Source organism: Pygocentrus nattereri, chromosome 6 (assembly GCF_015220715.1).
Source record: "Pygocentrus nattereri isolate fPygNat1 chromosome 6, fPygNat1.pri, whole genome shotgun sequence".
Taxonomy (NCBI): Eukaryota; Metazoa; Chordata; class Actinopteri; order Characiformes; family Serrasalmidae; genus Pygocentrus; species Pygocentrus nattereri.
In genome coordinates, this window is record NC_051216.1 from 41,773,455 (window position 1) to 41,788,369 (window position 14,915).

The 14,915-nt window shown below is 38.8% G+C and overlaps 1 protein-coding gene across 2 annotated transcripts in view; it reads right to left on the reverse strand.

Moving 5' to 3' along the window:
• arhgap15 (Rho GTPase activating protein 15) overlaps positions 1 to 14,675 on the reverse strand; it is a 72,110-nt gene extending 57,435 nt beyond the window's left edge. For both annotated transcript variants that reach the window (XM_017715518.2, XM_017715517.2), the window contains exons 1-2: positions 14,530 to 14,675; positions 1,280 to 1,439 (exon numbers count right to left, since the gene is read on the reverse strand). In XM_017715518.2, coding sequence (XP_017571007.1) covers positions 1,280 to 1,429 — 150 coding nt within the window. In that variant the 5' untranslated portion in view covers positions 1,430 to 1,439; positions 14,530 to 14,675. The remainder of the gene's footprint in view (positions 1 to 1,279; positions 1,440 to 14,529) is intronic.
• Positions 14,676 to 14,915: the final 240 nt, after the last annotated feature.

Here is a 14,915-nt window from a genome sequence, read left to right on the forward strand (position 1 = left end):
TGCTCTAAAGTGGCAACTCAGCATTTTTATTTTCTATTCTATATATATTTATGTCATGCATTGGCCTCGTCTATTGGGAGGTCATGTGACTCCTATCAGTGCTCACAGCCTCCAGAATTTTAACTGTTATCACCTGTGTCTCGATGTAGCTCAGAGTACAAAGCCCCGGGCTTTAGAAACAGTCAGTGTGAGGTATTGTTTCTCCTGAAGCTACTGAGCGTTCTCTCTGTGCGATTATATGTTGGACCATGTTTGCTTCGTGTTTTGACTACATCTTTTGCCTTTCCGCATTTTGCTACTTCTGCTTGTTGTTTTGCCTCGTGTTTTGACATTAGCCCTGAACTCTGACTACTCTTTTGTGTTTTGTCCATTTTTCGCTTTGGTTGCTTGGTTTGCTATTAAACCATCTCACCTCTCATCCGCAAGTGTCTGGGATTGTCACTTCATAACAATTCATTTTTATTTTATATATTTGTGCTGTCTAGGTTGAAGACCATAGAATTGTATTGAATTCATTGTGGGGTTTCTGTACAATTTAAACTGTTACCATTTCCAGCTGCATTTCCAGCTGTTCAAAAACAATGGGCACATTTAGGATACAATAATATATAGAAGCAGAGATGGTTTAGGGTGCTTGTGTGAAAAATATTACACTTTACTGTAGTGTACTGTTCATAAGGGTACGTGACACCCACAAGCTTGTCATGACAAGGTGTCATCTCCAATAAAGGCTACTTTAGCTAACTGTCATGAACACTGGCAGATGTAATCTTTATAGCGCACGATACGTACCTTTAATAAGCATTTACAAATGTTTATGTAGGATTATGTCATTTGTCATGACAAGCATATGCAGGTGTCATATAGCCTTATAAACAGTACCCTACAGTAAAGTGTCACCAAAATATTATTTTGCAAAGACAAAGATAGTTAGTTTAGTTAGTTAGTTTGTGAGCCCTCTCCCCAGCACATACAGGACATTTTGAATATGGTACCCCTTTCAAATAAGACTGCCTTCATAAAGTGTGCATGAAAGGCTGAACATGACTTAATGGTAATTAATTAGGTTGTAAAGTCCTTAAAATCATTAATGAGCATTTACAACACAAAAATAAAAAAGTGCCATGGTAAACTGTTGTTTGTCTGATAGTGAACCCTCATTCAGTCATACTGTTAAACCTCAGATAGGACTACGTGTACATATATATATATATATATATATATATATAAACATAGTGACCTATACATAATGCATACACGACATAAAAAGAGAGCTCACCTGTTTCTGAGGTGTGTCGAGGTCTGGAATGACCATAGATTTGGTCTGACTCAGCCGTTCTCCAGTGCTGGTTGTGGAGCCCTTGATCCTCATAGCTACGGCTCCATGGGGAGGTAGCACCAATGCAGGCGGCTTTGACACATTCTGCATGGTGGTGGTGCTGAGGGAAAATTATAGAGCAGATCAGCCAATAAACACCAGTTCATCTCAGCACGGAGGCAGTGTGTAAAAGACATATTCAAACAACAGCCAGCACAGAACCCAGCAGTTTCAGCTGGAGAACCGTAATTACACCATCATCAGTGAAAAAAATCACTCGGCCTATTACTAATTGAAGCTTTATTCAGTAGTAACTTAAAAATATTCCAAACTAGACATCATATGGAGTTTTTTTTCCGGTATATTTGGAATAACAAAGTTATCCACCAGACTGTTAGATACTGAGGCGTGATTCAACACTCCAGACAACATGTCTCCACTGCTCTAGAATCCAGTGGCGGCATGCGTTAGACCACTTCAGCTGACAGCTGACCAACTTTAGGCTTTTGTGCAACTGCTCAATCATAGTAACTCATTTTATGAAGCTCCTGACTGGCAATTTTTGTGCTGCTATTCCTTCCAGAGGCAATCTAGAACTCTAGATTATTTGGCACTCAGCAACGTTGCTCTGTGAGTTTGCATGGTTGTCACTTCTTGGCTGAGCTGTTGTTACTCATAAATGCTTCCATTTCACAATAATAGCACTTACAGTTGATGGGGGCAGATCTAGCAGGGTAGACATTTCACAAACTGACTTGTGACAAAGGGACAACCTATTACAGTGCCATGTTCAAAGTCACTGAGCTCTTCAGTTTGACACATACTATTACCAATGTTTGTTTGTAGAGATTACAGAACCATATGCCTTGATTTTATGCACCTGTTAACAATGATAGTGTTTTTTATGCAATGATTAGGGGTGTCCATATAGCAAAATGGTTTCCAAAAAGAAAAAAAAAAAACATTCCAATGGAATGTATTCCATTTTCAATGGAAGTGAATTTATAAATAGTTCATTTTGGACCATTGCTACTGGTCTATTTATCAAGAAATGGTCGTAAAATGTAAAGAACAGCTGGTATTTTATTTTTAAGTTTATTTTCCAAAAGCAACAACTACTTTTCTCAGTTGGTCAGACAGCACCAAAGGAATGAACAGAACAAGTTTTAAAGGTGTGATATTTTTCAGTACTTCGAGGAATTTTTATCATAACACTTTATTTGGATGGTCCACTGTAGATGCACAGAAGTAACATTCCACACTCAAATCCATCAAATCTGTCCCTAACCCTACACATAACCCTAACCCTAACCTCAATGCAAAACCTACACCTACTCTTAAACCTAAACCTAACCGTAATGTTGTAGATAATCAAGAGTATCTGTGTAGCATATATAAGGGACCATCCAAATAAGGTGTGACCATTTTTTTGTTATTCCCTATTGTCTATAAAGCACATCTCAAAATTAATTAATTTTTTTTAAATTATTATTTATTTTATTTTTTATCATTGGTTAATTTTTCAGTAATAAAGTATGTCAATAAATTGTTTCTGTCTCACAGCCTGACATTGCCCACTGGCTATTAATATTAATAAGCAAACCCCTGATTCTCACTAACATTCATTAGATGACTCATGTTGGTTGTTAAAAGTTGGTTGGTGGTCCTTAACCTCCTTAACCCATTATATAATATTGTTCATTTGGGCAGTTTGACAATAGTAGGATATTAGTATATCCTTGTGTTGATTTGATAGTATTTCACAATTGAAACAGTGTCATATTTATGTTCCTTCAGTTAAATATGTAAAACATACACTATATTGCCAAAAATATTCACTCACCCATCCAAATCATTGAATTCAGGTGTTCCAATCACTTCCATGGTCACAGGTGTATAAAACCAAACCCCTAGGCCTGCAGACTGTTTCTACAGACATTAGTGAAAGAATGGGTCGCTCTCAGGAGATCAGTGAACTCCAGTGTGGTACCGTGATAGGATGCCACCTGTGCAGCAAGTCCATTGTGAAATTTCCTCACTACTACATATTTCACAGTCAACTGTCAGTGGTATTATAACAAAGTGGAAGAGATTGGGAACAACAGTAACTCAGCCACGGAATGGTCGGCCATGTAAAATGACAGAGTGGGATAAATGGATGCTGAGGTGTATAGTGCACAGATATTGCCAACTCAACTCAGTCGCTACAGACCTCCAAACTTCATGTGGCCTTCTGATCAGCTCAAGAGCATAGAGAGCTACATGGAATGGGTTTCCAAGGCTGAGCAGCTGCATCCAAGCCTTACATCACCAAGAGCAATGCAAAGCATCTAATGCAGTGGTGTAAAGCACCGTCACTGGACTCTAGAGCAGTGGAGACGTGTTCTCTGGAATGAGGAATCACGCTTCTCTGTCTAGACGCCCCCTTCCTGTTCCAACATGACTGCGCACCAGTGCACAAAGCAAGGTCCATAAAGACATGGATGAGCGAGTTTGGTGTGGAAGAACTTGACTGGCCTGCACAGAGTCCTGACCTCAACCCAGTAGAACACCTTTGGGCTGAATTAGAGTGGAAATGGTGAGTCAGGCCTTCTCATCCAACATCAGTGTCTGACCTCACAAATGCACTTCTGGAAAAATGATCAAAAATTCCCACATTCCTAAACCTTGTGGAAAGCCTTCCCAGAAGAGCTGAAGCTGTTATAGCTGCAAAGGGTGGGCCAACATGGAAAACCCTACGGATTAAGAATGGGATGTCACTCAAGTTCATATGCGTATGAAGACAGATGAGGGAATACTTCTGGCAATATAGTGTAGCTTGATTTGGTTGCTTTGTTTGAGTGAACAGTAAAACACAGAGTTTCAGTGCAGAGAACTGATGAAGAGAGATTCAGAAAAGGTGCCTGAATGAGTACAGAAAGGTTTTAACCGAGGTATTGCCTGAAGAGATGAGTCTTCACTCCACTGTGGAAGGAATAGATAATTGTTCCACCACTGAGATGCAAGGACATCAAAGCAGCTATTTATGTGGGCGTGCTTTGTATCAGATTCTTGCTTCGACAGGAAGATAATAAAGTGATGTCAGCCAAAGAGGCACATTTTTTGTGATTATGATATTAGTGATCTCGGATAATGGACTACACATCCCATATCATTCTGAATGCTCAGTAGAGAAGAGATGAGGTATAAGAAAAGGTCTACAAAGGGCTTTGAACAAGAAGCCTTTTCAGTCAGGAGGGGTTGTGTGTTTCCAATGTTGTGAAGTAACAATCTACAGTACCTGGTGTCAGATGCTATGTGATCTGAGAAATAGATCTTGTCATCTAAGATAACTCTAAGGCTTCTAGCCCTGTGTGGTGGATGCATAATAAAGGAGTCAATAGTGATGGACAAGTCCAGTTTCAGGTTGGTCATTGCTGAGAGTCCTGCCCTGTTAATATTCATTTGGTACTTGCTGGAAGGTCAAGATTGAATTAGGAGTTCCTGGAAGTGATTTCAGTTTTGTCAAGATTCAGTTCAAAGGCATTGTCCATGAAGAGGTAAAAGAATGTAGGCTTATCACTGATCCAGGTGATTTACTATATGAGAAGAACAGAAGTGGCCCAAGAATGGATCCCTAGGGAACTCCAGTAGTGAGGCTATGAGTCTGCAAATATCCACTCTTGGGCCACTTTTGGTTTCCTTGTACCTTAAATCACCAGGAACAGCAATAAGGAGAATCAGTGAGGCTGTGAGTCTACAGGTTTAAAAACACTTCTGTACATATATAAATAAAATGTTTACTTGCGGTTTTGAATGTAATTGATCTCTTCTAGGGGGTGTAACTGAGTATTATTTATTTATTAATTATTTATTTCAATTTTTTTTTTTGATGTTCAGATCTGAACTTCAAACATCCCCTAACAGCAGATCAGAATATTATTATTACTTTTTTTTATTCATTTAATAATAAAAATGGATGATGTTTGTTTTATGTTCACTTAACTTTAGCTGGTCATTCTGAATAAGTTCTATGGAATAAGGACAGAGAAAAACTTAAGTTACAATGCAAAGTTGGCCAAAGACAATCATTTAATAGTAATTAATAATGTTTTAGGCTGCATATTAGTCAATGTTATATTTTAAAAACATAATTTCTGGAAAAAAAAATCTAATCTGGTCTGATTCTTGACTCTGGCTCAACTGCTTAACTGGTCTTGACTCATACTCAGTATGCCTTGGTGTATATCTTGACTCGGACTTCGCTCTAATGATCTTTTCCCACAAATATAGAGAGAGAGAGAGCCATGATATACTCCCTTGCATGCAACCCTGAAGATAGGATTAGAATCCCAAAAGAGCAGTGCTGCTTATGGCCAAGTCTGAAAGTCCTGAAACCTGTACCAGGACATAGTGCCGCCATGGATGTTCCAGAAGCACATGGTTACAAGATCAGTGATTGATTAAGTTAAAGGGGCGCATAGAAATAAAAGTTGAACAAACTTGCGCATTGTTGAATTTACCAAATTGTCCTTTCTTTGGTGAGGTCCTGCAGGTCAACTTCCTATCTGTGACCTCATCACAAACATCAATGTCTGAGATATACAAAACAATATCTAAATAAGCCAAAAATATTTTCTTTAGTGCCCTGCGATGGACTGGCGACCTGTCCAGGGTGTATCCTGCCTTCCGCCCGAAGACTGCCGGGATAGGCTCCAGCACCCCCCCGCGACCCTGACGGAGAAGCGGCTTAGAAAATGGATGGATGGATGGATATTTTCTTTAGCTGCATTAACAAAAGGAGTATTTGCAGATAAATTGATCAGAATTTGATGAAAGGAACACCTTGCCAACTATCAAGCATGAGGCTGGATCTATTATGCTTTTGGGCTGTGTGGCATCCAGTGTCACAAGAAACACTGCATGGATAGATGGAAGAATGGATTCCACTAAATATCTGCAAGTTCTGAAAACAAATATGAGACAGTCATGCCAGAAACTGAAGCTGAAAAGAGGTGAATGATGCAAACATACCTCAAAATCCATTAACTACCTTAAGAAAAGCAAACGTATCCATGTCCCTCACAGTTGCCTGACTTAAACATCTTTTAAAGATCTTATACATGCTGTACATGTGAGACAGTCCAAAAATATTTTTCTGAACTAAAAGCGTTCTGCAAAGAACAGTGGGTGATCATTCCTAAAACAAGCATTGCATGCTAAAAAAGAGCTTGCAAGCTGTGATATGTGCTAAAGTAGGTGTTACTAAGTCCTGAATTAGTTGGGTGTTCAAACATTTGCATGCCTCAAATACATTTCAATGTCTCAAAGTCAAATGTTAGAACAGTGCAGCTACATACCAAAAAGCTGTTTACTTACCCCGCGTTCCAAATGATTATGCAAATGATATTTTGCCCTGATTTTACTAAATGGTCAATGCAAATGAGTCAGTATAATAAAAGTCATCACTCGTTAGAGTATAAATAGAATTTTATTGAACAAACCTCCCAATGATAACAGTATATTCTTCAAAAATACAAAAAAACTAAAAATGCACTGTTCCAAATTATTTTGCACAGCAGAGTTTCAAAACATTTTATAGGTTGTAAAGAACTGAAAATGGTCATTTGTTGAATTTGCAGCATTAGAAGGTCACAGTCACTGAAATCAAAAGCTATTTCAATCAAAAACATCCTAACAGGCCAAGTTACATGTTAACATAGGACCCCTTCTTTGATATCACCTTCACAATTCTTGCATCCATTGAACTTGAGTTTTTGGAGAGTTTCTGCTTGAATTTCTTTGCAGGATGTCAGAACAGCCTCCCAGAGCTGCAGTTTTGATGTGAACTGCCTCCCACCCTCATAGATCTTTTGCTTGATGAAACTCCAAAGGTTCTCTATAGGGTTGAGGTCAGGGGAAGGTGGTGGCCACACCATGAGTTTCTCTCCTTTTATGCCCATAGCAGCCATTGACACAGAGGTGTTCTTTGCAGCATGAGATGATGCAGTGTCATGCATGAAGATGATTTTGCTATGGAAGGCACGGTTCTTCTTTTTGTACCATGGAAGAAAGTGGTCAGTCAGAAACTCTATATACTTTGCCGAGGTTATTTTCACACCTTCAGGGTTCCTAAAGGGGCCTACCAGCTCTCTCCCCGTGATTCCAGCCCAAAACATGACTCCGCCACCTCCTTGCTGTCGTCGCAGCCTTGTTGGGACATGATGGCCATCCACTTCTCCATCCATCTGGACCATCCAGGGTTGCACGACACTCATCAGTAAACAAGACTGTTTGGAAATTAGTCTTCATGTATGTCTGGGTCCACTGCAACCGTTTCTGCTTGTGAGCACTGGTTAGGGGTGGCCGAAAAGTAGGTTTATGCAACACAGCAAGCCTTTGAAGGACCCTACACCTTGAGGTTCGCGGGACTCCAGAGGCACCAGCAGCTTCAAATACCTGTTTGCTTGTTTGTAATGGCATTTTAGCAGCTTCTCTCTTAATCCGATGAACTTGCCTGTCAGAAACCTTCCTCATTCTGCCTTTATCTGCACGGACCCGTCTGTGCTCTCAATCATCTCTTCACAGTGCAATGATCACGCTTAAGTTTTCGTGAAATATCTAATGTTTTCATACCTTGTCCAAGGCATTGCACTATTTGACGCTTTTCGGCAGCACAGAGATCATTTTCTTTCCCACGTTGCTTGAAACCTGTGGCCTGCTTAATAATTTGGAACATCCTTAAGTAGTTTTCCTTTAATTGGGCTCACCTGGCAAACTAATTATCACAGGTGTCTGAGATTGATTTCAGTGATCCAAAGAGCCCTGAGACACAATACCATCCATGAGTTTAATTGAGAAACAAAAAAATGAATCTTTATGACACTTCAATCCAATTTGCATAATAATTTGGAACGTGGTGTAGTAAGAATATTCTAATAATAAAAATGCCTCAAATACTATTTTATTTATTTTAAGCTATGTTTTGTTTTTAAACTATTGAAACATTGTTTGGGTTAGGTTATGTATGCTTTCTTTATGTCAAAAATTAACAACATATGTAATTTGGCAAGGGTTCCTAAAATCTTTGCATATGGCTGTACTTTTAATATGGTTTGAAGAAGCTGTTACTCAGAGAGAACAAAGACAGAAAAACATGCTAAAGCCAAGAGATAGCAAGCTAACAACCACGCTGAGTTAACCTATATGAACTAATTTACCAAGTTAATGCACTTCACAACCAAGATGCAACTTCGATTCTGAGGAAACAACGTCATATGACTGGTGTTGGAGTAGCAGTTAGCCAGAATCAAACCTGTCCTATGGTGTGTACACTAGAACTAACATCTTGTGCTAACTATGACAATACAGTGGAGCTGGTTGTGCTGTGTGTCCACAGGACATTTTAAATTCTGGCCCACTGCTTCACCAAAACTAGTTATTTGTCTCAGTCGAGTGAGAGTTAGCTGGAACTGAACCTGTACTGTGGTGGGTGGATCTGCTAGCCTGTTGTCTATGCTAGTGCTTGCACCACAAGGAGCACCACTTGGGTGACCACATGCCCTCTTTTTCCAGGACATGTCTTCTTTTTTAGGACCTAAACACATATGGCCAAGATTAGTAAATTGCCTAAAACTTGCTGATTTGTCCACTCTCATACTGTCATACTGAAAACTAGGCACTAGACACTAATGCTAGTTTAGCCTGCAAGCTAACAGTTTCAACATTCCAGGACAGATTGAATTCAATCAATTTATCCTTCACAAATTTAAAGGATAATGACTCAAATCTGAGAGAGTAAAATGGAATGATTGGTTTTGTAAATGACCCAATGAAGACAAACCTGTCATTTGGTGTGTTTAGCTAAGATAATGCTTGCACCACAACCAGCAGTCTACTGTCCTAGTTAACACTAGGTGCTAGCCCATCAGGGTAGGCAATGTAAATGTTACACAAAGGCATATCTCATATGATGTGGATAAACTCTTGGAATTGGAAAAACGTGGAAGGGCTCTTGTCCAGGATGAATAGAATAAACTGCATTAGATACAGGTTTCACCTTTTCTCAGCATTGGTGCAACTTCTCATATTCTGTAAAAATCAAACTTTACATTATAGTTATATTCATTAAAAAAACATTATTTTGTCCTATATTGTCAGACAATCACAGAGATGTGAGATCAGTCCTTCTCCACACCATTCCAAAATGAAAATGTCCTAAATCCAGATGCCTTTACTTAGTCCATGGTTCCAACTCAAGCTTAGACGTTCAAGTTATAGTAATTAATATTACATTTTCAGATGGGGTGACTATTAACTAAATGGATCACGTTTAAAAATATTTGAACACTGGCTGATTATATGGACAGCAGACAGAAGTTCACCACCCACAATGTGAAGCTATAGCTCAAAGTGTGTAAAGCTTCATGCCATTGGGCCTTGGAGAATTGCGTTGTCTCACGTGGAACACCACTGATCATTTTTGGCATTAGTTACCATCAGTGACTCATTAATGCGTGGGTGAATGCCATCAAGTCCCAGAAACAATTTTCGAAAAAAAAAAAAAGTCTTAGTGCAACAAAAGCACTTCCTGTTAATGCAGTCAAAAATGAAGAAACGGATGAGCAAGTATTTGGATACTTTAGGCCATGCGTAGGAATCCCAGAAAGTGCTGATGGCCACATAAATATCATCAAAGTTTCCTTTACAGAGCATTCCTGTCACTGAAGTTTAAAGTTCTCTTGCTCAAACTATGTAAATAACACTTTGGAGTAGCCTCATGAGCCCAATGCCAAGAGAGGTCCAAAGTCCAGCACTGGATCATCCAACATTAGTACCTGACCTTACGAATGCTCTTGTGGCAGAAAGTAATTATTAAGTATTTGCCTTTATATGTACTTAAGTATCAAAAGTAAAAGTACTAAAAGAGTAATTCTGGCTCTGATCTGGTCCTGTTATCATTTTTATAACCAGACTGGCTTCATGAACTCATTTCAGGTGAAAGTCCTCCAGCGTCTCTCTTGGTAAACCAGTCTTTTAATAGAACGTCATTAATTAGTCTGACATTGATGTCTATTACAATTATAACAAAACACTGAAGGTAAACAGTTTCCATCAGGGAGAACCGAGTGGCTCTGAAAACACTTTTTACACACAAGCAAAGTTTCAGTTTCAGATTTATTTACAACTTAGTTCCAAGTTTAAGTTGAATAAAAACTGGCTTTAAACTCAGGATCACAGATGAGCTCCTTTACTATGTTGATCTGTAGGCGTCTGTTCATAAACATAAACCAGCCCGAACTAATTTACTATAAAATGAAATGGTGTTTGTAGAAATTCAGAAAAAAGCCGCGTCAGTCTCGACTGCATATGTGGACATATTTCTATATTGAGCCCTATTTACACAAAGTTAGGTTAGTTCATCATTTATGTTGAACAGACTCTCCCAAAGTTTTACGCCACTGTGCTGACGTTGAACCGCGTGCTGCACTGGGTCGGTATGGCCAACAGGTCAAAACCAGCTCTAAACAAAGTGACCGCTGTTCCCTGATTGGTGCTCCTGCTTTGTGCTTCTTTCGTTTTGACATGTTGCATTTTTATACACACAGAAACCAAAAGGAACGACAGATTTCTCAGAATGTAGCGGAGGGAAAAGTCAGATATTAGACTTTTAAATGTAGTAGAGCACCACTACAAACGTCCTATTAATACCCTTGATTTCAGAAGAAATGCTGTATGAGCTGGTGTCTACAACTTTTGGACATTTAGGATCAGTATCCCAGGTTAAGGATTAAGTCTACTCCTGGACTATACAGCATTCTGAATGGGGTTTCAACATTGGAAGAAAAACGTAGTCCAGGACTAGGCTGCTTCTCAGATTTAACTTTCTCCACAACATGGATTTCTAGGCCTTGACTCACTTTTCAGTGTCATGTGTTGACAGTGTCAACTGAACTTCCTGCATGGACACTTGCATCACATTGCGACATCAGCTCTTTTGCGCCACAAGCCGTGAAGCAACACATTTGTCACATACACTCAGATTACTCTCTGCTAGCATTTTAGCTGGAAAGAAAACATTAGAAGACAGTTGTTTAATGTCATTTCGAGAGGTCTGGTGATGTATACTAGCATGCCATAATGTAAAGATGGTCCCACTTTATATTAAGTGGCTCTAATAACTGTGCAGTTAAAGTAAACAACATGTGCAACCACAATGTAACTACTTCTGATTTACTTGTAGGAACTGCTGGAACGGCATTTTTTTTCAGAAGTTTTTTTTTTTCTTTCAGTGGTAAAAGTATGTAATAATATACATTAAGCATAATATACTTACACTGTATCTGCCACCTTTCCTAACATTCAGCTATCATTTATGTTGCTAGTGCTGTGACACTGTAACTGTGCTGTGTAGTACTGTAACTGCAACAGTTTCATCTTTAAACCATTCTGTATGTATATGTGACAGAACAGCAGATAACCTCTTATCGTAAAATGTAAGCTTTATGATATTGTGTTGCATTTCCCCTAAAGTAGTATCTATATTACCACTGCATTATTATACAGTACCTACATAACAACTTCACAGGAACCGTCCACTTAATATAAAGTGGAACTTTAACACTGCGCTACAGGAAAGTCCCCGTACAAAAAATAAACTTGTGTAATTACATGTGGCAAAACTGAAGTTGATACACATGTAATTAAAAAGGCTGTAATCCATCTGCAACCTTGCCTAAATCATCTAAGGTTAGTGTCATTGCATGTTTTTCATGTGTAAGTACACAGTTATCAGAGACTCTTGATATAAAGTGGGACCGTAAGGATTACACCAAAGATAGTTAGCTCCTAATATGCTCTTAGAGAGAAGCAATTGGAGACACGTGTGCTGAATCATGGCTTGTTTTTGAGTGTAACCAGTGTTTTTGCTTTTACTTCTCTTTGAACAGAAACTGAGAAACAAGTACCTCTAAGAGTTAACTTCACAGGAGAGGGCAAAAACAGTGTTCTGAGGGGTTCTGAAGCATTTCTTTAGTCCATTCATTATGATATTTTCATGCCATGGAAAGGGCAGCCAGCTGCTGAGCTCAAACTATGCAGAAAATTGAAAATCAAAAAAAAGAAAAAAAAAGAAAAAGCTTTTTCTCCAGTGAAATATTCCAGGAGATGCTAGCTCATCCAAAATTTCTCCAGAAAATAAAGAAATCCACCTTTGCTACAGTCGCAGCCTCTACTCTTCTGAGAACGCTTTACACTATGATGGAACATTGCAGTGAGGACTTGATTGCAGCCACAAGAGCTTTAGTGAGGTCAGGTACTGATGTTGGATGATCAGTTCAGGATGAGCTCCAAGTCATCCCAAGCTGCATCACTCCAGACGCCACAGTTCCACTACTCCAAACCCAGTGTTGAGGGTCTTCACATTCTTGCTCCTGCCCAACACTTAGCATTGGACTCGTTTGCACAGCTGAAGGCCTGTGCCAGCAATGGGTGCACCTTAAAGTATCTGAATATGCTAATTAGAGCGGGTGTCTGTATACTTTTGGACACATTGTACATAAGATACATCACAACTTGTCTTCAAACAGGCCTATATGTCCTTAAAGTGTGTTGTTGACTGGACTGGTTGACTTGCTTTTTCAATTTTGCAATCACTTTTTTTCTTAATTGAGGTAATTTTACTATTAGATGTTGTTGTTATGTTGATCAGTCTAACTGAATGAAGATATTAAGCTACAAACTTACCAAAATCTACCCCTTTATCTGATTCCAGCATCAACTCTGACCTGTTTTCAGGCCAGCATTGAGTTTTTTAAGCCTAATTGTGAAAAATCTCAAGCCTGCAACCTACAAAGTACAAGCATTGATCCTGCCATGGTGACGCTCAATGTTTGAAGCAACAGGAAATAAATAAGAAAAAAAAAGTCCAACGGAAACCAAGTGCCAGCCCATGCATGCAGCTTTGTTTCTATTTAAGAAGTTAGTTGGACAGAGTCTTATCTGCTGTTTGGCAGTGATTCCTCAAACATGTACCATCTACAAGACTATAAAAGACGAAATATAATGCTGTTTAAACTTTTAGTTTGATCCCATTACGTCTGTGTTGAAGATTTAGAGATAAAGTCATGATAATATGTATTGTTGAAATGTTGCACATTCTTTAGAAGCATTGTTAATTTCACAAGAGAGTATTCTGTTATTTTTATTAGTAGAATATTCTTACTAAGTAAATGCCTTTTTCGTATGTAGCTGCACTGTTCTAACATTTGACTTTGAGACACTGAAACATATTTAGGACATTTGAAAGAAAAACGAATGGTAACACTTCAGTGAAGGGTAATTGTAATTCTTTTGTTAAGCCTAAACAAGCCTGTAGCTACTAAATAACATACTACTTATAACTACTTAATAAATCAAATACAAAGGTGAATTAAGCATTTTCCAGAACACTTGTGATGCTTTTACTGAACCTTAACAAGTGAGAAGTTACTCATTCACAGGCTGCTTATTACCATTTTATCAGCCAATTACAAACAATAAGACAATAATAATGCATTTTCCAGAACTCTTGGAATGCTTTTATTAAGCATTATGCAGCCAAGAGCAGCTGATTTACTACTGTGTGTTACTACTTAATGAAACAACTTTATAAAACAATAATAAGGATACATTTAACATTTTTACGTTTACATTTTATAGCATGCAGGTATATATTATCAAGCCTGCATTAAGACTTATCAAGCTAATAGCTGGTAACCAACTTAACATCTGACCCATTGACCTAGTTCACCCTATTGATTGCTTAATAAAGTAATTATTAGCAGCTACTATCTGGATAAGCCCAATAAAAGCATGAAAAGTGCTTTTTTTAAAAGCTTTTTTTAAGAAAATGCTTAATTTATCATAGCTATGAATTAACAAAGTTGTATTAAGCAGGAACTGGCTTGATAAAGCTTAGTAAATGTGTTACAAAGGCTTTATAATGCCCAGCTATAGTGAAAGTGTTACCAAATGAACCTTCTTAGGTGTACTATGATTGTATCTTCTCAAACCAAATGTAAGGAGGCCTGAAGTCACCCCAGCCGCTAACCTAAGCTTCAACTCCTACTCATACATCCTCTGAAAGCTCAACACCAACACCGTTTCTCCATTTTGCTGAATAGCCGAGTAGATGCTATGTCACTCGAAAGCCCGAAAGACAACCAAAGAAAGAATAAGTAAATAACACTGACCTGATCCTCCGCTGATATGATGCCCTGTGCAAACGTCAGATAATCCCTGTTAGAGATGGAGTGAAAGAAATAACAGTTTTTTTCTCATTTAGAGGAAGTGCGATTGTCTCACGTGGTGAAAGCAAACTTTTCAGTGCCTGTAAGTCGGGCTGCAGACGCAGAGGCTTTCGCCTTGAAAGCTTCACCACTTCCTGGGCCTTGCACCTACATTGTCTTTTCGCAAGATGGCTGCAGTCAGAGCTTGCAGCAGGGTTGCCAGTCAAAGAGCTGGTTAAACTTCCAACTGCCCATCCAATCATGCAGGCTTAATAATAATGATAATCATCACAACAGGGCTGGTAAACCCCCACAGCTGGGTTGTGAAGAGTGAATCTCAGTTCAGACCT